The sequence below is a fragment of the Cryptomeria japonica genome, chromosome 3, assembly GCF_030272615.1.
Source record: "Cryptomeria japonica chromosome 3, Sugi_1.0, whole genome shotgun sequence".
NCBI classification, from domain to species: Eukaryota; Viridiplantae; Streptophyta; class Pinopsida; order Cupressales; family Cupressaceae; genus Cryptomeria; species Cryptomeria japonica.
In genome coordinates this window covers 155,593,580-155,618,081 of record NC_081407.1, presented here as the reverse complement: position 1 = coordinate 155,618,081, position 24,502 = coordinate 155,593,580, and the positions used below count along the sequence as shown (strand labels likewise).

Here is a 24,502-nt window from a genome sequence, read left to right as displayed (position 1 = left end):
AAGTGCAACATTCTCATATTGATACAATTCTCTTGGGTTGTCCTCTTTCAACTTCCTCAAGGTTTGATTCCCTTGCCCAGGGTAATAGCTCAATAGGTGAATATACAATATCTTTAGGCTATGCAACTCTCAGAAAGAACACTTGGCCCCCATTGAAGGATGTCTTCAAATTCATCTGGCAGCATACTAGTTGGTCCAAGATGAGTTTCTTTGTCTGGTTGTTGCTAAAGGGAAGAGTCTTAACAGGGCATAGGCTAATGAAATGTGGCCTTTATGGCCCCTTTCCCTGTTCTTTATGTTTGGACAATGAGGAAATCATCACATATCTGTTTTTTCATTGTCCATGGGTGGTTCCCTTATGGTAGTTTGTATCTAAATTGTTTAATCTTCCATGGGTCAGCATTCAGTGTGTTGAACAATTGATTTGAGCATGGCAGTACTCTTGATTTTAAGCAATCAGATGTTAATTTAACCAATTAGATTATAATCAGACTGTGAATAAACAGTAACAGCAATAAACACAAGACACAAGACACCAATACCCTGGGAAAACCTCCCTGTTGGAGGTGAAAAACCCAGCCTTTAAATGTGATATGTATTATCTCAAATATGGACAGTTTACAAGGCAATGACTTATCTCAGATTGCTGTTCAAGATATCAGTGATGAATGCAGCCCTTTATTAACAGTAGATGATAAGGAGGAGCAGCAGATGTCCATCAGATTCGCTCAAGAGACCTTATGAAGAACCTTGACAACTTCGCCACATTCAACCTTGAAGAGTTTTGCACAATCGCCTTATACAAGTTCGCATGAGAAGGAATCGCTGCTAGGAGAGCAGATAGCATTTGATAAAATGATTGTGTGTAAATGACTTCATCTTGAAGTGGTTTATATATCACCCTTTTGGCGCCAATCATCCTCAAGTCGGCTTGCGTGATAATTAAATAATGTTTTATTGTCATTATACATTTCCCACGTTAGACATTTGGGTCCAGCCCAATAGTCATTGAATTGCCTTTCCACGTTACATTTGGGCCCAACCCAATAACATAATTAATTGCTTCCCACGTTGCATTTGGGTCCAGCCCAATAACAAATTTAATTGAGATAATACATATGAATTTTTAATAGTCATTTGACAACATTAAAATTCGATAATTAGGTATCCGAACTAGCTAACATTTTCAACACTCCCTCTTAGCTAGGGAGGATATCTACCATATGTCATGATCCATTCATGACTTTCATCTTGCATTGCCTGGAAGGATGAATGTATAAGCTCTATAGAGTATACTTGCAATACAAACACATAAATATCATGAACTCATTTCATGATGTCCACCTTGCATTGCCCACAAAGGATGGATCCACCTTGCATTGCCCGCAGAGGGTGGAAGAGGTCTTACACCTCAACCTTCTCCTAGAGGACACGTTGTCACCTTACATTGCCCGCAGAGGGTGACTCCACCTTGCATTGCCCTCAGAGGGTGGAAGATGCAAACTGAATTGCATCACTAAGATTGAGGCTCCCTCTCAATTAATGCTGTGTTCTCCACCATTCCAAGCTTCTCTCTGAAGTACTCAAATTTCACCCGAGCTAGAGGCTTGGTGAGAACATCAGAAACTTGTTCATTAGTGTTGATATTTTTCAGCTGAATGACACCTTTTTGTACCATATCACGAATATAGTGATAATGAGTTTCCACATGTTTTGACCTGTCATTGTTGGTAAACAAATTTGTCTTTTCTAATCTATTTAGTTTAAAGCACTGCAAATCATAGAAAAGCAGACAAACTTTTCACCAAACAGTTGGAAAATCATCTAATTGATTAACCTCTGAATTTAGGTACAACTCCCTCTAGTAAATATTCATTCGGCTCCAAATTACATATAATCAATAGAATGCTTTTCACCAGAAAGCACTTAAAGGCAATTGCATACACCAGTCAATACAAAATGAATGCAAGCACTGATCCATATATAACTTTTTATATAAAGCCGACAGACTTCATATGAACACTAAAACAAAATGAAAAAAAACTTATAAAGATGAACTTAGCCAATAGTTTTCTGCACATATAGAAAGTATAACAGCCTCTTCTTCGAAATAGATTTACACATAAATCAGACTTCAAAAATCAAAAACACAGATTTGAAATTGAAAATAGTTGTTAAAAAGATTTCACATTCACAGATGATCATCAACTTTCTTCATACACAAAATGTACTTAGCTAGTCTTAAAGATAGTCTTTTTCAAAAACTTAGCGAACCCCTTCAAAGTTATTACATAAGATATTTATAGGTCACCAGATCCAATAGTCCTTTTTAACCAAAGTAAAATTAACTCATAAGAGTTAATGGAAATCAACCCTAACTGCAACAACCGAAACTTAAAGAAAATAACTAAGTTTGCTGGCAAACAACTGCCAGCAGCGCTAGTCATGTAGTCTGCTCCGTTCGGTGTGATCGCTCGGTTTAGTTTCTTGAACAAACACCATCACCGCTTTGGCTGTGCTCCACTCTCGGTGCACTTTTGAAAACTCCTGGATTACCATTACGTGCGGCAAACTGATATGAATAACCCTCTGCTTCCAGAGCTCCTTCTTCCTCTTCACCATTTGCACTTTATCTCTGTGAGAATTCAGATGATCGAGGCAAACGGTGAGCATCGATTCCACCTTAGAGATCCTTGTGAAATCTTCCACGGACAAGGATTTTTCCATCTTGATCTGTCTGATGTGGCTGCTGAATTGGTTAATCATCTCCGTGGTGTCTTCCAGAGTTTCATGTCTTCCTTAAGTAATTGAACATCCACACAGTGTAAGTCCTTCTGCATGGTCGCCCTCAAGGCTGTTAATTCGCCACACAGGCTAGCTGACTCATTATAACCCTACTCAATAATCTGATTGCGCCACTCAATACTCTCCTTGCAAATGAAGATGACATCTTCATTCAGACTTGACACTTGGTTTTCAGCAAGAAAGTTCATTAGCCCATAATCTCGCATCTGCTTCGAAATCACAGCCCATTTAGACTTCTCCTTCTGCCATGAGACCAAGTCGGAGTCTAAGGCTTTGGTGACCTCATTGGCATCCTTAAAAATTTGGACCAAGTCGGTTATGTAATTGGTTGCCTGGCACATGATTGTGGTGAGCCATTTTGAGAAAACCTCGACGATCATCCTGTTCCGTTGAACTTCATCTAGGAATTTTTGATTGCTAGGTGACTTTGGACTAAAAGGACTTGAATGTTGGCATAATGGCAACGGGCTGTTCTGCAAAGCATGGATATACTGTGCCATCTGCGTTAAACTCTGGTTCAACTCAGCCTTGTCCCTCTCATCCTTCCAGGTACGAGAGATAATTCGTTTGGTGGACGTCTCCAAGTGCTTAACATCCATGGCTCTGGTTCCGAATCCCAAATCTATTCGTTCAACAGCATAATCTGCTTCTGAAGCCGTAGCAGCATCTTTGTTGGGCTCGGGTCTAGCAATGTTCGCAGTTCAATGCTTCGTATTTTCATCAAAGTCAATCATTGCCTCTGTTTTTAACTTTTTGGGCTTTGTAGTCCTTCCCAGACATTTACTCACGGCGTCCTCCATTGATACTGAGATCGGAACTACATTCCTTTTCTTGGTGATTGAATCACTTAGCCATTTTGGTGCTAGGGTCAGTTCTTTTGAAGGCATGGATGGAAACTCTGCTGAGGATGGCGACGTGGAATGATCTATATGAGACTGGATTTCGAGTGCTCCTGAGTCCTGAAAAATAGTATCTATGTCAATTGAAACCTTGTTTGCTTCGGAAACAGGGGATGTCATCTTGCTCGGTGTTTCCTCTGGGTCCAAATCTAGAATGAGGTGAGAAGGCGGCGGTTTGAAACCCTTCTTGGATCTCGATCTGGTAATTTGGCCGACAATAGGAAGCTCAACCCCGATATCAAGTTTCTCTTCCTTAATCCTTGCCTTTGCTTTCCCCGCATCAGAAACCGCAATGTTAGTCACAACATAAGTTTTACTTGCAGTACTCCTCTTCCCACTCCTGCTTCGTGAATTGGTTGCTCGTGCCAGATGAAAACGGCAACTCCTAAGCCAATTTTCCGACCTTCAGATTACACTGAAAGTGCGTGTCTGAGATGCAAGACATGTTGATCTCCTCCATGAGAGCCTTTATGCATTTCTTTGGCAGCAAGGCGTGAGTACTCTCGAATGCAATCTGACCGGAGGCGATTGAAGGAAGGGAATTCAGCTCTTCCACTTATGCTTTGAATGAAGGGATCCCAAGAGTCAGAAAGACCATTCAAAGCAATCGTGACAATATCCTTGTCCACAACCTCGCTTCCAATGGCGCTGAGTTGGTCCTTCAATTTTGAAATCTTCATGAAGAAGGACATGATTGAATCTCCTTTGCACATTTTAACTTGAAGAAGTTGCTGCCTCAATGTGAGTGTTCGGCTGATGTTGTTGATCTCATATATCCCTTCTAGATGTTTGAACATCTCTCAGGCTGTCTTCAATTTGGAGATGACTGGAACAAGATCATCCTTCACAGAATCAATAAGGAACTTCTTTGCTTTGAGAGCATTCTTCTTGAATTGCGTTAGCTCTTCCGGATCCAAAGGTTCAGTCAGATCCATGTCTTCCACAAACTGTAACAGCTCTAATTCTTCAAGAGCAAGGAGGACACGAACCTTCCATGACGTAAAATTTAGGGCACCTCTAAGTCTATCCTCTACTTCCAGTCTTGTAACCATCTTGCAAAACTAAAACAACAAACTGAAAGTGAAGAGCAACTAATAATCTGATTATTTGAATGAACCTAAAGCTCTTATACTATGTTGATTTTAAGCAATCAGATGTTAATTTAACCAATTAGATTATAATCAGATTGTGAATAAACAATAACAGCAATAAACACAAGACACAAGACACCAATACCTTGGGAAAACCTCCCTCTCGGAGGTGAAAAACCCAGCCTTTAAATGTGATATGTATTATCTCAAATATGGACAATTTACAAGGCAATGACTTATCTCAGATTGCTGTTCAAGATATCAGTGATGAATGCAGCCCTTTATTAACAGCAGATGATAAGGAGGAGCAGCAGATGTCCAGATCAGATTCGCTCAAGAGACCTTATGAAGAACCTTGACAACTTCGCCACATTCAACCTTGAAGAGTTTTGCACAATCGCCTTATACAAGTTCCCATGAGAAGGAATCGCTGCTAGGAGAGCAGATAGCATTTGATAAAATGATTTGTGTGTAAATGACTTCATCTTGAAGTGGTTTATATATCACCCTTTTGGCGCCAATCATCCTCAAGTCGGCTTGCATGATAATTAAATAATGTTGTATTATCATTATACATTTCCCACGTTAGATATTTGGGTCCAGCCCAATAGTCATTGAATTGCCTTTCCATGTTACATTTTGCCCCAACCCAATAACATAATTAATTGCTTCCCACGTTACATTTGGTCCAGCCCAATAACAAATTTAATTGAGATAATACATATGAATTTTTAATTGTCATTTGACAACATTAAAATTCGAGAATCAGGTTTTCGAACTAGCTAACATTTTCAACAAGTACCATCTGCTTCAGGGTCAGAATTTCCTCGTTGTGTTGTTGTCTTCTGTCACCTTTGCGCTTTGGAATATTTGAAAGGAGATAAATAGCAAACGTTTTCAGCAGGATAGCAGGGATATTATTTATCTTTGGGAGAAGATAAAAATGAACTTAGTTGACTCTATCAAGCATAAGATTTTCCACCTCAAATTCTCACTTCGAAATGGGACCATGTGTGTAAAGTTGTAAACAAATCTTTTTGCAACCCAAACCTTAAACAATGCCTGCTTTTCGACCTAAAATCGAATATAAGCTGGGGAGACCTTGGGTATGGTAATTTGAATACAAATTGTGCCTTAGGGGGCAATCTAGGACAAGCCATTATGGGGCGTATTGGTAGACATTTAGATAAATCTCTAGACTTCTTCTTTGCTGAAAATTTGGGACATATCACTAATGATTTAGTGGAGATCAAAACTGTTTATAAAGGGATGCAAGAGGCTCTCAAAATTGGGTGGCAAAAGCTCCACATTGAATCTGATTCATAGGTAATCATCAGTTTGCTTTTTGATTCACAAGGGTTCTATAGCAAAAATTGGTAAATAGCAAGAGAGGTAGAGAAAATTGAAATCTTGCCGGATAAGTTCTCGGAGGTTAAATTTAGCTATGTTCCTAGAGAATGCAATAAAGTAGTGGATGTGCCAGCTGGTTGGGCTCTTGAAAACAACAAACTCATTTATTAAGGTTCTCTCTCATTGGTGGCCAACCAAGCTTTGATAGGATTTGAGAAAGATACTTGATTTTGATTTGTTCGGATGAATTCTAATTTGTGTCTTGCTCCCTTTTTTTCCAAGGCTTGGACTAATAGATTTCAAGCTTGGCATAATTGAATATGTATGTTTTGATTTCTATCTATTGATGGGGATCTTTGCATTTTGTGAATGAAAAGATCATTAAATATGTTGCAAGATATCTTATTTCTTTCAAGCTTTATTTTCATACACATTTATTCTTATCAAATTTTAGCTTCGTACCTCGACACTTAAGTTTATCTGCAGATTTCAGCTTCTCATCAAAATGTATTGGTTGAGTCTTGCAATGAGCTGATCGGTCTTCTTTATCATTTCATTCTCTACTTCATTCTTCCTTTGACATGGCTTCCATTCTCGTTGTCATTGGCATTCTTATTTCCATTTGGCGTCCCCATGAGTATTTCATGCTTCCTCAGTGATTTACTATCAACTAGTATTTCTTTGGGCTGATATATGTAATATCTAAAGTCTTGATTCCGCGATTTCACATTGCCTTATCCTCCCATTTCTTGTTATTTTCATAGATTGCTCTGTATCGCTTTTCTTTTTGATAATCTTTTGCATCATCTTATCTGTCCAAACCATTGCTTAATTGAACTCCACCGTATCGAACTTCTCCACAGATGAGTAGTGTCGCCAAGTTTCATTCGTACACATGCAATTTGATTTGGTTTCTTTCATCTGGTTCCCTCATTGTATTCTTCTAATCACAAGAGTAATTTGTCAATGTGCCTGAACTTGCATTTTACATTTGCGTTCTATCATTTGGCCAAATTTAATAATATTCCAAGTGCTCCATCTTGGGCTTCATGCTTAGTTGGCAATCCGGGTGCATATAAGTGTGCCGAGTTTTTTTTTGTCATCATTTTGATTGTTTCTCACCTCCTCTTCAGGGATTGAGTGTATTTCGTTTTCCTCCAATACTCCCGATTTTCTTTACTTTTGACGTTTTTCTCTTTTGCATCATTCCTTTCTATATCATTGCTTTGGACTAAGCTGTTTTCTTTGTTCCTGGCTTCTAAATAAATGCTTGTAATGAATGTTTTTTCAAGACAACTCGGTCTTGGGCATGTCTTCAGGTACCTCAGCGTTTGGTGATATTTTTGGAAGCTTGGCGCTTGGAAAGATTTTTGGAAACTTCAGTCTGCTGCCTTTGATAAGTAATTCAGTTACATAACACGCTTTTTGTTTTGTCTTTTCTTGAATCTTTTTCTTGAGTTTGCTTTTGCCGAGTCTTGTTTTTACGCTGAACTCAAACTTCATCGTTCTTTATTTACTATCATTCCTGTGGCTACTCAATCAGTTCTAAATCAAATCAATAAGATTTCATCTTCATCAATTCTTATGGCATCAAGTGTACGAATTCCTTTTTTTATCAATGAGCTCTCCGGTTTCTATAGTCCGATCCTTGTATCTCCATCGCCTTTGCCTCTCTCATCTCCGGAACATTACCTTTAGCCAATTTAATTTGTGACTGAGCTTTTGAGATAGCTGTGTTTCTTAGGTAACCATTGCTCTTTGATTTTCATCGCCCTTTCTTCTCCTTATGTGTGTTTTGTTGAGTCATGGTCCGCTTCATTGCATGATTATTTGTAAAGTTTGCCCCTTCATTAGTCCAATTCACAATTCGCTTTCCATTTTGTGAACTCGCATCAGTCTTATCGAATATTTTCATTTTCAATGCTATATGGATTAAGCCAATACGAAGTCATTGCAGCTTCCAATTTTTCTCGATTTTGCACTTGTGCTGATCGTGATTGTTTCCATTTTCGATTTCAATTACATTAGCTTCAACAAATTTGTCCTTTTACAAGGCTTGATCTTCTCTATAAACATAAGCATTGACCCTAGTCTTTGAAACAAAACTTGTGGTACATCACAATATTTGGAAAGGATTTTGGAACCTTGGTGAAAAACTCGGGTTTTGGAAGGTGAAATGGAATCATGGTCATAGGAAGGAAGAATGCAAAATCGGTCCAAAGTTCAGCATTAGGAGTAAATCTGGGATAAGAGCTTGGAATGCAGAAGGGAAAGTTCGATGAAAAGTTTGGTGTTAGGAGTGGAAATTAGAAAATCGGTGAAAAGTTCAGCATTGGGAAGGTTTTTAGGACAAAATCCAAATGTTACTAATAGGAACGAATTTGCACCTATAAACTTGAATTTTGTTCCCTTTGGTGAAATTTGGTGAAAACACAGGTGATACGAATTAAAAATGGAATTCCAAGAAGGCTCCCTATCACTGAATTTGTGTGCCCTAACTTGGGTTTTTAAACTCTTTTTCTCATGCTCTTTTGACTCCAAGGCCAGGTTTGGGTTTGACTTAGACTTCTTGAATTATGTCTTCACTTCTTCTTCATGCCTTCCATCCCAAAATCTCTTTGGGCCAAGTTAACTTCTAATTGAATTTGTGCAATATAGATACTCCTAAGACAAGTCCCCCTTGCTCACCTTATTTCCCAATCTTATCACAATACTCCAAGCCCCCTATGCTCCTTATCAGACTCATGTGATTGTATGATTCTCTCTCTCTCTCTCTCTCTCTCTCTCTCACACACACACACACACACACACACACACACACACAATCCTTACAGGATAGAGCTGTTGCAAAATACTAGCAAAGGAAGCAAAACAGAGGATGTCCTTCTTGGAGACGAGGCGTGTGTGTGCAACAAACACTATTGTAGTGTCCTAAAATGTGCCTAGTGCATTTATGACACTTACACATGATGCCTAGTGCATTTATGACAAATCCATGATCAAAATTATTTTATTTTGGCATCATGGGCTCGAAAGACAAGGGGCCTTGAAATGCCTTGAAAGTCCCTTTGGGCCTACTTTTTGATGGACGTCAGTGCGATGCGGAGACGTCTGCACCACGCTAACGTCCTGAAAAGCTGGCCGAATCTCGAATTTGGTAGAGAGTCAGATGTTGGCCGACGCGTGTCCTTTGGCTTGCATTTCGCTGTAACGGCTCTCCCCGCCCCTTTCGGGTTTAGGAACCCTTTCTAGCTCATTTTGAAGGGTTCCCGATTTTGGGTTCTTCTCTCTTGGCTCTCATTGTGCTCTTGATATCTCACTGCTCTCTTCATACTCTTGGACATACACTTTATCAATATCAAGCAACAATCATCTCGTGGTGGCTTCTTACCAACAAAGCGATCAAGTGGGCTTCGTCACGCTCACAAATCCAAATATCGAGGAGTTTGGTTTCATGCTCATTCTCTCTCTCTTTTACCAATCTCTTTCACATGCAATGAGTCCTTTGCATTGTTAAATATTTATTTCCAATATTCCAGTATCTTCCAATATTTATTGCATGCAATAGGAGTTAACTTCATTTAAACGAAGTTTAGTTTCCATTTGCATTTATTTTCCAATTTACCAAGTTCCAATTTATTTTTCCAATCTATCTATCTGGCTGTCCGTGGCGGTGGAAACACCTAAACAGGGGTCTGACCGAGGCAGGCCCCTATACAGCCCCAACAATTTTCCTCATCTCAGTATGTGCAGGTGACGTACATGTTATGTACGTAAAGGACTACGCGCAGGTCTGTTTCTGGGACTATCTCTGTCTGCGGGCCGTACAGACTATAGCGTGTCGCGCTGGTGTCCGCACCCAGCGCTGGCGTCCTAAACCCAAGAGCTCCCCATCCGGAAGGTATAACCTGCTTTTGATATTGCACTGTTATGTGAATTCAGTTTTTATATATTTATCATTTCTGCGTTGTAATTCTCTGTTTTAGTTAGTGTAGTTACTTGTTATCCTTTAGCTCATCTTAGCGCCTGTTTGAAGAGGTAGCGGCAGATAGATTTGCCTTCTAAGATTTATCATCTTGGAGGGGGCAAATCTCCTCCCCTACAACTATCTATTATATTGAGGTCCTTTTTTAAAAAACTACGAAACAAAATTATTGACATTATAAAAGTGAAATCTCTTTGCTTGATTCATAATTGACTTAAATATTTCAATTAATTATTTATCACCAAATAGTATGGTTTTCAATGGTTTGTCTCCTAGACTACCACTAGATAGAGGGATTCCACACATCATGAAATGGGAACAATTTGCTACCTGCCAAAGCTATAAATTGCAGCCGCCTTAGGATGCACAGAGGATAATTTGCCGGAGTTGAGAGTTATTTTGATGAGAGTCTTGTCGTTTCTTTGGTTGTGAAGAAATAAGAGATCATTGGTGGTAACCTTACACATACCTGGAAGAAAACCAAATATGCAGATTTGGGCATACATTGTAAAGCTTTGATGAATGGTACTGTTTGTAATGTCAATTCACAGTAGGCATTCTTGGAATAAATCAAGCTGATTTTATTATCTCAAGGACATATTAGAAAATTGTAGGACGTACAAAGGCCATTAGACAATATGAAAGCTATGCACCTTTTACAGTTTTAGGAGAATGTGATACAGATTTTGGATGCCAGATCAGGGATTATAGTAGTGGTGAAATTGGTGCTATAGCTGATCAGTTTCAGCAAAAGAAAGAAAAGATAGTAGGTTGCAAAAGTCAACAATACCCTTCCTATTGAAGAAGTGATAATCTCCCGAAGGGCTAGAATGCCAAGTTGCAGAAATCAAAATTTCAGCAACTAGAGGAAGCTTGCAGCCAAGGACAAATTAAGGTAGAGTTACATGCTGATCATATTTTGCATTTGTAGCTAAAATTTCAGAATAAGTTGGCAGAAAATGATAAAGTTTTCAAAGCAAAACTAGATGATCTTTAAAATATAAGAAAGTTTGATTGAAGCATGGGAGGATGTCTTGGTAGCTATCCAACAACAATAGTCACATCAATTTTCTGATGATAGTGTACATTGTTGATATACATGAATGAATTTGTAGTAAATCCTTTGCTTGTTGTATGGAGAATTCATAAAGATCATTTGAAAGTCTCAAAAATTGTTTAGACCATATCTCTTCGTTCAATATAAAAGCTACAACCTTCAACTTAAGCATTATTTGGTGTAATTTTTTTAGTTTGCAATTATATTATAGTGGTGCAACGAAAAATGGTGGTGAGTTCATTTTTTAGGAACCATTGCATTGCACAAGGAATTGAGGACATGGACTCTCGAATGCTCAAGGATGGTTTGGTTCATAATTGAGGCCATCCAAACACTTGGGGTTCATTTGAGATGATTTGTGGCATACACATAGTTTGAAAGTCTATTAACTATTCAAGTATTGCATAGATAGGATTCTCAAAAAAATTGCAGTGTTTATAAAGTATTGATAAGAGACATTACACACAAACTTCCGTAGGTGTAGATGATTGTTGGTGTAATATTTTGTTCACCTCATATATATATTATCTTAAGTGTGCTATTGCACGTATTTAATAAATTTGGATAGGATAATTAGGATATTTAATTATTCTCACCTAAGTAGCTGACATTGACAGGTGCATACCTTGAGTTGAACTACAAAAGTGCCAAGGTTATTGCATCAACTCTTGATTGATGGTAGCTTGGTGCCATCTTTATTCAATTGAGGCCACCTCTATCTTAGTTAGACTGATTTAACTCACCTCGTTATTGAGAATTAATTCGTATCTCTTTATTTTGTTATCTCGTTGATGTATGCATTCCGGAGGCCTATAAATTTGTATGTTAGTCTTTGTAACTTTTCTCATGATAGATTTGAAGTACACAAGTGCCAAGGCTATTGCATCAATTCTTGATTGATGGTAGTTATGTGCCATCTCTATTCAATTGAGGCCACCTCTATCATAGTTAGATTGAGTTAACTCACCTCTCAATTGAGAATTAATTTATACCTCTTTGTTTTGTCATCTCCTTGGTGCATGCATTCAGGAGGCCTATATATTTGTATGTTACTCTTTGTAACTTGTCTCATAATATTGAATACAAAGTAGCACTGTTCTGTTCATCTTATGTTACTCCGTCTGTCTACAGCCTTCGTGGATTATCTGATGCCGTATCTGTCCTTATTAGAGTCGGATTCTCTTGTCCAGCGCTGCTTCATGATATTCTTTCTCAAAATATGATCGCTCTAATGGAGTCTTTGGTTGCTTCCTACGACTCGAACTACCTGCTCGTGGAGGTTCTCTTTGTGATCGTGATCTCGTTCTATCTGCAGAATGGTTGTCCTAGCAGATTTGTATGCACTTCATTACTTACAATCAAATTCCAAGCCTATATTAAACAGACCCCTAATTCACAATAATTGCATTATTATATAATAGACATATATAGTCTTATTACTCCCACATGACCAAAATTATTAATCTGCACCATCCACAATGTCAATATTAATATATTCAATGTGCCCGTAATACTTATTCTCTCAATCTTAGCATTCAAAATGTTTACCCAATATTTAGAGACAGTGAGTCCAGGTTGTTCAAAATAAGCTCAAATAAATATCAAACTTGAACCAAGGTCCCAATAAAAGAATCGGGTTCCACAAATATCCGCTAAATGGAAATTATAATATTTAGAAAAATAGAACCTTATTTCTCAAGTGAATATAATTACCTCAGAACTGCATTAATCTTATTATTGCAAATTTGTCTTTGGATGAAGACTTCACAAATTTGGCTCAGATGTAGACTCCGTCACGAATCAACCCATTTAGAAGAACTAGGTTTTCATCTAGCTTCTTGTCAACTCTTGAAGGTTTTCATCTCCAGAAATCACAAAACGTCTATCAAATCAAAAGCACGAGCAATCCATCACTAGGAACACCCTTATAAAGATCTCTAGGAAGCATCCAGAAGACAGGCTGATTTGGAGAAATATAATAATATTTTATTATTTAATTGTTATTTAATTAAATTAATTAATATTAAGTCATTGTATGAATATTTTATTTATATTTTGATAACTTAACAGAAATCAATTTAATTAAATGTCACCTTAAAAATTGGGGACACTACAATCACATTCCTCTATCTTGAATTTCTCCAAGAGATTTTTGGCATTTTGACCTAAGATACAAAATTGCATGGCCAAGCTGCGAAAATTCTACATAACGTAGTAGAGTAGTGAAAAATAATTGAATGATTTATTTACGAATATATAACGTATATAAAGAGAATTACAAGACATTGTTCTAAAAAGAACAAATCGTTAAACTATAGCTTCAACATGAAGCTAAAAAGCTAAAACGCTTATAAAAGCTAAAAAACTAAAAACTAAAAATCTAACTACACCTAATAAAAGAAGCAGTAGTTATGCTAAACGAACTAAAAAGACAACTAAGTCGACAACTAAGATGACCATTATAGAATAGATATAATATTATTATAATACCCTCCCAAATGGTCATCGTACTCAATACCCTACAAAAGACACTGTAGGTGTTTTGATCACAAATGCACGAATGCAAAGAACACTCTGCTGCTACGGAGACCTTTCACGATTTTCAAAGTGTTAATGACCAAGAGTACAAAAAGCCGTCCACCTTGATGTAATCCTCACACGCGAGAGCCTGAAACCACGATTTTGAGGAAAAATTGACAAACTCTGCGAAGAGCAACAAACATGATTTTGACAAAAATCGCAAAAACTTTTGCAGAAGAACATTGAGCACTGTTTGCTCTAGCAACTCCAAAATAGATTGCAAAATGCCGTGGTTGCAGATGTTTGCCCCAAGAACAATAGGTGCGACCGAAAACAAACTACAACAAACCATGACTGTTGTGGGAAAAACCGTCAATCATTGAAACAAGAACCCTCCAAAAGAGAATTCACAATATTGGAGGAGAAAATCGAAAAACCAGTAAATCTTAGGTTACAAATCATCTTTTTTGTGGAAAAAACGATAAAACCTAGATAACCAAAATCCCACATGAACATCGCGAATTACAGATGATAATTTGTAAGGAAAAAATTATCAACCCCATGAACAATTTTTGAGGAAAAAATTGTGAAAACCCACAAACAATTTTTGTGGAAAGAATCATGAAAACCCAAAATAATTTTTTTAAGGGAAAAAATTATACACCCTAGAAATAATTATTAGAACCTAGATTAATTTTTTATGGAAAAAAATTATAAAACCCGAAATATTTTTTTTGAGGAAAAAAAATAAAAAACTATAAAACCCTAGGTCGCAGTAAATGAAGACCCAGAAAAAAACCTTCAGTTTTGTAAAAACCTTCGCCATCATACGTGTTGTGCTTGCACATACGCTCCATTTTCCTCAAACAGGGACCCCCATTTTTGGTCTAAGTCTGCCCGATGAATGAGAGGGTTGTTGGGTGGATGACTGAGAGTTTAATGGGCATGGGTTAAAGCTGCCAGCTTCTGGAAGGCAGATTGCAACCCTTGGATGCAGTTAATCGCCTCTGATTCATATTGTAAAATCTATAAAAGGCAGGATGCCTCTCATTGTAAAGGGTTAGAGTTTTGTAGTTCGATTTTTGAGTTAGAATAGGTTAGATTTTAGGCATAGCATAGAGATGCTGCATAAATTGTTGTAATGGCAGCTGAAGCAAATATATGAGCATTGAAATATGGTGTTTGTTGTCTTTGTTTTAGTTTGTTTGCATGGTTTCTTTCAGCTGGTTAATTTTAGAGTGCAGGGATTTTAATGGTGAAGTGTGGAGGGGTATTTGATGCATTTCTGATTCATACCATTGGGGGTCTGCTGATTGTAGGTCGCTGTGCATGGTTAGTCTGAACCCAAATTGTGCTTAGTTCAACTATAGGTGTTCATCTTAGGTTGCGCCATAATTGGGTGCATAAAACGAGTGTCTCCGGTCTGAAAATCCTTCATCCCTTGGAGCTTCCACTGTTCTTGTCTAGTTGTGAGGTTGTCTCTGGCAAAACAAGAACTGGTTTATCGAAACCTGTCTACCCTCTTCATCAACTGTTATCATCCTTGTCCTTAGGTCTCCTAAACCCTTCCCTTTTGACTTTATTTCCTAGTTCGAGAATCGTAGAGGACCAGCTTGTTGCAAAACGTAAGTCCCCTTGTGCTCCCAGCAAAACACATCGATCACTGAGTTATCCCGTAGTCAAGACCTGACAATCGAAATTTTGAGGTCGTCCCCATTGATCAACTAAACCAGCATTAGGGATTTCCTTATCTCAAGAGAGGATAGGATACTCGGCGAGATCATTCTATTTTGCGTTGATTGGAGAGAGTCGTAGTTCCGCGATTTTAGCCATGCCAACAATACGCAAACCTTAGGCGTAGAAGTATGAGAACCCGTCGCTGGCCGAAAAAATCGCGAACATCGCCAAAAATCCATCGTCAACTGTCATTTGGAAAAACGTGGGTACAAAAAATTGTGCGAGCTTCTTAGGTCGCCATAAAGCAATGAAAAATGCCAAAATCATAGTTCAAAACTGAGAAAAATGGTGGCCAAAAACAAATCGTTGGCAAAAACACTTAAAAAAAAATCGTGATGCGGATTCTGCAAACTACCCGGAAACTAGGCAAAACTCTCATTGCATATTGGAGAAAAAGTCAAATGCGGGAAAAAAATGTCACCCAAAAAAGTCTGCAAGTTGTGCGGAATAAACCAAGAGGCTGTGGCCACATGAAATTGCCAAAATAAAAATCGCTCTGAAAAATCAATACAAGCTGCGCGGGAAGAAGAAAACAGGCTAGAAAAAAAAACACACGACCTTCAAAAACACTATGAATCTGCAGTGGAAACACCACAATTTTTTTTACAAACACGCAAACCCTTCATGTGAGTCTTTACCAGTAGGCTTGTGAAACCCTAGGCGAAAAGAGACCCTTGAAAATACTCCAACAATTTGTTTTCATAAAAAAAATTGATTAAAAAAAAGTTTTGGAAAAAATTCTAGGTAGCTCCTCCACGAATTTCTATTAAAAAAATTGCCAAATCCTATAAAACCCCATCAACCCGCTCTCATACCAGGAAAAATAATTGAATGATTTATTTACGAATATACAACATATATAAAGAGAATTACAAGACTATGCTCTAAAAAGAACGAACCATTAAACGAAGGCTTCAACATGGAGCTAAAAAGCTAAAATGCTAACTACTCTTTCTAATAAAAGCAGTAGTTACACTAAGCAAACCAAAAAGACAACTAAGTCGACAACTAAGATGACCGTTATAGAATAGATATAATATTATTTTAATAGATACCATGGAAAATTAATTGCTCAAATAATCGAAGTACTTTATTCATGAATATACAACGTATATATAGAGGTTTACATTATGGTGTTCTAAAACGAACAAACCGTTTAACAAAAGCTTTAAACTGAAGCTAAAAAAGATAATTACGTTTAAAAAGGTGAAAACGAAAAAGCTAACTACACCTTCTAATAAAAGCAGTAATCAACTAAGTAGAGTAGGAAGCTCAAAAATGGTTTGTGGGCTTCAACTTATATTTTGTAATAATTTTCAAAAGGACTTCGATTTTAAAATTGAAATGAAAAGGTTTGGTTCTATCGAATGAATTTTCTATTGTGTTTAAAATTTGAATTGCTTTTTCTGAATATAATCATTAGTTACTTTCATCAAATAGGCAAGAGTAAAACTAGATAGTGAAATTAAGTGGTTTTTATAACATGATAAAAATTGGAATTTGTTTGCTAGGTTTGAAGATCTTACAAATCAATTGAGGAAGAAGATCTACAAGAAGCGTGTTGTTCGAAAGATTACATTGATGGTTGCTGATGGTATGTCAATTGGGTTGAGCACATATGCTTTGATTCGGCCTGCCTTAACAGGTACATTAAATTCTGTTTCTTTTGCGTATCCGAAAGTCACCCATAAGTGTTTTGTATCAACAAGTTTGATGTAAGAACTAAAATGAAAACCTTGATTATTTTAAGTATGAGTTGTGGTTCTTACTCATCTGCAGGAAAAATTACTTGGCTTGATTCTGTGACCAACAAGCCTTTGAAGGTGATAACTAGGAGATCATCACTTTGCACTTGTAATTGAATTCTGTGACTTTTCTTTAGCTGTGGGGAAAAAAAAGTTAGCACTCTGTTGTACATTCTGTTTGGTATGTTTGAGGTTTGGATGAATGCATTTGCTTGTATGTGCAGTTAGAGAGGTCATACATTTGTGCTGATACGGGTGCCTTGGTTACAGAACCATTGAAAAGATTTCAAACTTATCAGAAGTAAGCTATATTGATATTTTTTTTTGAGAAATTATGTGCTCTCAACAATGTATATTTAGGAAAATGTTTTGCATTAAACTGAAGGTATGCTTATTGTGAACTATATTATGCTGTTCAAGAATCAATATATCTGATTGCAAGTCTTTAACTAAATATTTACAAAAATAAATAGAATGTTTTTCAGTCTTAGTAATAAGGCTATTTGAATTCTGGAAATCTTTGTGTAGGATCATTGTGATGATGGCCAAATCCTAACTGTTATGTTCTAGTAAAGATTCTGGTTTTGCTCTTAAGATATTCTCCTTTGATGCAATATGATGAAAAATAATGGCGGGTCATAATTATGGAATTGTCCAAAAAAATGCAACACATCAAAAATAATCTTATCTCTATGGTCTCGTTTCCATCTGGGCAGGAAAGAATGGGACATATATATACCGTGTAAAGTTGTATGGCATCAAATATTGGGAGAAATTTGTGATGTCCCCGATATAATTAAATAATAAATCTAATTACTTTATTGTAAGGCCCCAAATTTAATAACAAATCTTTTGGGCCCTTTTATTTAATTAGATTAGACAAGTTCTGGTTGGTCGTGTCAGCTCGCTTGTAACCCTTCGGGAAGTTTCCTTGAGCCCATATATATGGCCGTGTTAGTCATTGTTGTAGGTATGCAAATTTTTGGTATTTTCCTCTCTGGTGTGCAAATTCCTGTTGGAGTTCTGTTATCCGCCATTTCGGAGGTGAAAGACCCTCCCTATTTGGTATTTGCAGTTTCGGTGAGGTTCACCTCTCACCCTATTCTGTCTTTGAACTCACTCCGGATCTGGCAAATCTTGAGTTTTATCATTGTTTACTTGTTCCAGTTGCGTATCTGTTAATCTGGTTTACATGCATAAGGGGAACTCCTAATATTCAGAATCCATTACTTCGGAAGACCACCATACACTCGCTGAAGCTCACCGTACCTCTGCACCTTCACCCTACAGCCTCACACTGTACTACCACCCCTCCTCTTCTCACCATAGTACGACCTGCCCTTCTCACCACCGTACGACCTTCTTTGGCCCACCGTACACCTTCCTCACCAAATACGACTTTCTTTGGCTCCACCGTACGGCCTGCTTGACATCACCGTACGACCCTTACACCGTACGCCCCCCTCACTCCACCATACGACTCTTCTTCCTCTCCTATCGTATGTCCTATCCATCGTACAACCTGTCCCCGACTAGTTAGTAGTCCCTTTTGCCTTGCCAGCTATACCGTACGGTCAGGGAACATTACAGTGGTATCAGAGCTTGTGATCTTGCCAGCCTGTTGTGTAGTGGATGCAAGTGTACATTAGAAGGAGGTACCGTTCAGCCGATCGAATGGGGGAGTCACAGGACCCTACAAGAGAAGTCATGGCACTATTAAGGGAGCTAACCAAAAGCCAAGCTCAGCTCAACGACACCCTAACCAGAGGAGAGCAACGACAACAAATCATGGAGGAAACCTTACGACAATTGGCCTTGGCAAAAACGAATGGAGAACAAAATGGACAGGGCGATGATTCGGTCACGGGAAGGTCAAACGTCCAATGCTCACATTCATGGCCGTTGATGTCGACTTTTCCTCAAAAATTAGAAGCACCACGGGGGGAGCAAGAGCCCACCTTTCAGGAGATGCAAGCACAGTTGAGCCAAGATTGGAGGGATGCAAATCTCGAGGGGGACATATCCTTCAAGGATTATGTGGAGCTCCGGATGAAATACTCGGGCGACAGAAGTCGAGGCCATTATGGACACTATAACAATGACATCAAGCGGAAGGTTGGCAAGATCAACCCGTCGTCCTTTGATGGGGCTGGAGCGACCTCGGCACTTGCCTGGGTTCAATAAGCAGATACTTACTTCCAACTCAACCCGATGCCTGAAGATGAAGCTATCAAGCACTCCACCTGGAAGGGGTCGCGCATGAATGGTGGCATCACAAAATGGTTACTCTTGGCCATGACCAGATAACTTCCTATGTCGAATTGACAGAGAAGCTCATAGATCTATTTGACGGGAAGGATCCAGAACTCAATTTCAAGGAGTTGGCGCAACTAAAGCAGTCGGGATCTGTGGACAGTTACATCATAGAATTCCAGAGACTATCAGTGTTGGTAATTGACATCTCAGAGCAGAGATTGGTGGTCTTGTTCATGGACGGATTGATGGAACCACTGAAAGGTTGGGTGAAAGGGTTCAACCCCAACATGCTCACGGAAGCAATAAAAAAGGCCCGTAACATGGCAACATCTTCCTCTTCGTGAAGTTTTGCACATACCAAACTACCTTTCGTTCCGAGGGAGAAGGATAATAAACCCTATCCGAAGGGTCATTGCTCGATGAAGCCACAAGACAGGAACTCAGAAGGAAGAAGCTTTGTTTCACCTGAAAGGAACCATGGGAACCAGGACACCGATGTTTGGGCAAAGGAAAGATTCACTATATTGAAGTGATGTTCGATGGAGAAGAGGAGCATGAAGAAAGCAAACTCCCAAGGGAAGAATCGGCCGAAGAAACCAGCCTGGCGGAGAGAATCTCCACATTGGTACAGAGGGGTGGCGTCATTGCTACACTGGCGGGTACCCCAAGGTGTAGTGTATTTAGAGTACGTGGTACACTCCAAGGGCAACAAGTTCTTGTTATGCTCGATAGTGGGGCCTCACTCAACTTCATAAATTTGTCACTCGTCAATTGAAGGGGTTTGTGTACAAAGGAGCATGAAGTGTTCGACGTCAAGGTGGTAGGAGGCAATCTCCTATCATGCACTCACTTGGTTCTGCAACTGACCATCACCATGGGAAATTACATGGTGACCGATGATTTCTTTGTTGTGGATCTAGATGACACGGATGTCATATTGGGCATTCAATAGATGGAGACCCTCGACCAGTACACACAGAGCTTCAAAAGGATGGAGTTCTCATTCGAGGTGGATGGCAGGAAGGTGGTTCTCAGGGGAATGTCGAATGGCGGCTTGAGGGAGATTTTCGCCAAAAGGATGGAAGCCATCTTCAGATATGATCAAGTAGTCTGGGCAACACATTGCTTGATCTCAACAAAACCAGTGAAAGAGCAATCGACTTACTACCAAGATGAGGAACTCCAGTCGGTTCTGGATGGGCATAGTTTGGTCTTCGCTGATATTCCACCTGGTATACCCCATGCCGAGGGTTTGAGCACACCATCGAGTTGGAGGAAGGAGCAAAACCCGTTATCACCACACCCTATTGCCACCCGAAGAAGTTCAAAGATGAGATAGAGAAAACGATCCAGGAACTCCTCGATAAATGATGGATCCGGCCCAGTTCTAGCCCCTTTGCGTCCTCAGTGGTACTGGTGAAGAAGAAGGATGAAACTCTCAAAATGTGTGTCGACTATCGTGCACTAAACAAGAAGACTATCAAGAATAGGTACCCCATTCCCAGGATCGATGAGCTATTGGATGAACTACATGGCGCAATCTATTTCTCCAAGATTGATCTTCGCTCCGGTTACCATCAGATCCGTATGAGGGAGCAAGATGTGGAAAAGACGGTCTTTCGTTGCCATTACGGACACTATGAGTTCTTGGTCATGCCGTTTGGATTAACCAATGCTCCGGCCACTTTTCAGTCCTGCATGAACCACATCTTCAACAAGCAACTGCGTAAGTTTGTATTGGTATTCTTCGACAATAGGACCTGGGAGGAACATGTGGGGCATTTGGATGAAGTATTGGGGATTATGGAATCACAATCACTGTATGCCAAAAGGTCCAAATGTGAATTTGGAATGATCGAGGTCCTGTACTTGGGTCACGTCATTAGCGCCCAAGGGGTACAAGTTCACCAGGAGAAGATTTAGGCCATTTTGGAATGGCCTCCACCCAAGACTCTCTCGGAGCTGCTTGGATTTTTTGGTTTGTGTAGTTATTATAGAAGGTTTGTGAAAGGATTTTCACAGCTTGGGGCACCATTGATAGATCTGACAAAGAAAGGATCCTTCCATTGGAATGCACAAACACAACAGACCTTCGACAAATTAAAAAAAGTTATGAGTACGTGTCCAGTTTTGGCACTACCAGACTTCACTCGCCCTTTCATCCTGGAGTGCGATGGCTCGGGGGAAGGCATTGGAGCGGTGTTGATGCAAGACCGTCACCCCATTGCGTTCAAGACCCAGAAGCTCTCGGGAGTCGAGCGGTTATATTCCATCTACGACAAGGAGATGCTCGCCATCATACACGCACTGACGAAGTTTCAGCAGTACCTCGTCCGAGCAAAGTTTGTTGTGCGAACAGACCACAACAGCTTGCGATACTTCTTGGAGTAGAGGGATCTGAATGAACGACAATAGAAATGGGTGAGCAAAGTCCAGGCATTTGATTTCGACATTGAATATGTGAAGGGAATGAATAACATGGTCGCTGATGCCCTGTCAAGAAGGCCAACCATATGTTCTTTATCTCAGATTTCGGCGGACTGGAAGGAATACTTGTTGGTTGAATACTCCAAGAACACTTTTGCCTGCGAACTGATGGATGGCCAAGTGTAGGATGACCGATACAAGGTGGTTGATGACATCATTTATTACAAGGACAATTTATCTGGTACCCGAATCCAAGATGAAGGAAAAGGTTTTGAAGGAATTGCACGACTCTCCCTTGGTTGGACACCTGAGATACTTGAAAACCTACAAACAAATCCGTGAAAGGTTTTCTTGGAAGGGGCTTAAGAACGACATCCTGCAATATGTGCGGGAATGCTCCACCTGTCAGCAAAACAAATATGAGCATAACCTATCGGCCGGACTGCTGCAACCACTGCCAATTCTCGATAAAAAATGGGATAGCATCTCGATGGATTTCATTACTAGACTCCCCAGAGTGGAAGGAAAGGATTGCATTTTTGTCATAGTTGACCGATTGACCAAGTATGCACATTTTTTTCCATCCCCACAGAATATCAAGCAGTTAAAGTGGCCGAGTTGTTCTTCCGTGAGGTGTTCCGCCTACATGGTTTACCGTGAAACATGGTCAGTGACAGGGATAGCCATTTTCTGAGTACCTTCTCGATGGAGTTATTTCGGCTGGTAGGAACCGAGCTGTCGCCCAACACGAGCTACCATCCGCAGGCAACTGGACATACCGAGATTGTGAACAAATGGCTGGAGGGTTATCTTAGGAACTACATCTCAGTGCAACAGAAGGCTTGGGTTCGCTGGTTACATTTGGGTGAACACTGTTACAACACCACTTATCACATGTCGATAGGCATGCCACCTTTCAAAGCACTGTACGGTTATGAACCTTCTTCATTTGTTGACCTGGCATTGGGAGACAGTCATGCACCGATGGCCAAAGATTGGCTTCAGGAGAGTTTAGACATCCTGACATCTCTCAAAGACAATCTGCAGAGGGCTCAGAACCAACAAAGGATGTATGCTGACCGACACCGGATTGAGCGGAATTTTGAGGTTGGTGATTTGGTTTACTTCCGACTTCAACCGCACAGACAATCCTCCTTGAAGACAAGTGATAAGGAGAAGCTGAAGCTGTGTTTCTATGGACCCTATAGGGTGGTTCGGAGAGTGGGAGAAGTTGCCTAAGAGTTGGAGCTTTCTGAGGGGAGTCGGATTCACAATGTTTTTCACGTGTCATGTTTGAAGAAGGCCGTCGAGAGCAGCGCGTCACAATGTCCAAGGATCTGCCACCCATCGACGAAGAAGGGAAACTAATTCTGGAGCCGGCGAAGATCATCGATGTCAGTGAAAAGAGGTTGAGAACACGCATAGTCAAAGAGTTCCTTATACGCTGGAAGAACCTACCCATCGAGGATGCCACTTGGGAAGGCGAGCAAATTCTGGAGCATCCAAGTCTGCAATTGCTTGAGGGCAAGCAATTTTTGGCCCTGGAGGATTGTGATGTCCCCGATATAATTAAATAATAAATCTAATTACTTTATTGTAAGGCCTCAAATTTAATAACAAATCTTTCGGGCCCTTTTATTTAATTAGATTAGGCAAGTTTTGGTTGGTCGTTTCAACCCATTTGTAACCCTTCGGGAAGTTCCTCGGAGCCCATATATATGGCCGTGTTAGTCATTGTTATAGGTATGCGAATTTTTGGTATTTTCCTCTCTGGTGTGCGAATTCCTGTTGGAGTTCTGTTATCTGCCATTTCGGATGTGAAAGACCCTTCCTATTTGGTATTTGCAGTTTCGATGAGGTTCACCTCTCACCCTATTCTGTCTTTGTACTCTCTCCGGATCTGACAAATCTTGAGTTTTATCATTGTTTACTTGTTCCAGTTGCATATCTGTTCTCCTCGTGTAGTTGAGGATCGGTTCTCATTATCTTATGTGAAATGAGCAGATGGACAGTCCTGAAGTGGGAAGAAAGAACTTGCATAGCAAAGGGGTTGTTGGAACTGAATGACAGTTCATCATAGAGTATGTAAGATACGAGGATATCCATATTCAGTTTGAAAACAACTTGAAGATGGGCACTCTGCATGAGTTATTTGAGGGGGCAATGCTTCACAAAACGAGTTTCTTGGTCAAAATTTATAATAGAGGAGCTGATATCAAAATAATTTGAAAATATGTTAATTTTGTGTCTCTTGGTCCCTCAAACCGCTTGGTCTTGTGGGATGTCATTCAAATTTCTTCATTTACTTGCAGAGTTCAGCACTAGTGTGTAATGCTTGGAAATGATGGCAAACCACACGAGCCTTGTGAGATTCCTTTTCATCAATTCTCGTGCATATATGTTTTTCTCACTGATTGCTCTGTGAAGGATGAATCATTGTAAAGTTCTCGTGCTAACTCTTAAAGAACAAATTGTAGATGACTTAAATCTTCATAAATAAAATTGATGAATTGGCAATTGCTTATTTTGATTTCATGGATTTTTAAGGTTCCTAAAATTATAACTTTGAATATATTGAATAAATTTGAATATAACTTTACATTAGTTGTAACAAGCAAAAATTTAAATGA

At 39.4% G+C, this 24,502-nt stretch overlaps 1 protein-coding gene across 1 annotated transcript in view; it reads left to right on the top strand.

Moving 5' to 3' along the window:
• Window positions 1-24,502, top strand: part of LOC131057625 (ATP-dependent DNA helicase 2 subunit KU70) — a 213,433-nt gene that overhangs the window by 68,821 nt on the left and 120,110 nt on the right. Inside the window, exons 10-12 of the mRNA XM_059218119.1 lie at window positions 16,956-17,089; window positions 17,224-17,267; window positions 17,414-17,490. Coding sequence (XP_059074102.1) covers window positions 16,956-17,089; window positions 17,224-17,267; window positions 17,414-17,490 — 255 coding nt within the window. The remainder of the gene's footprint in view (window positions 1-16,955; window positions 17,090-17,223; window positions 17,268-17,413; window positions 17,491-24,502) is intronic.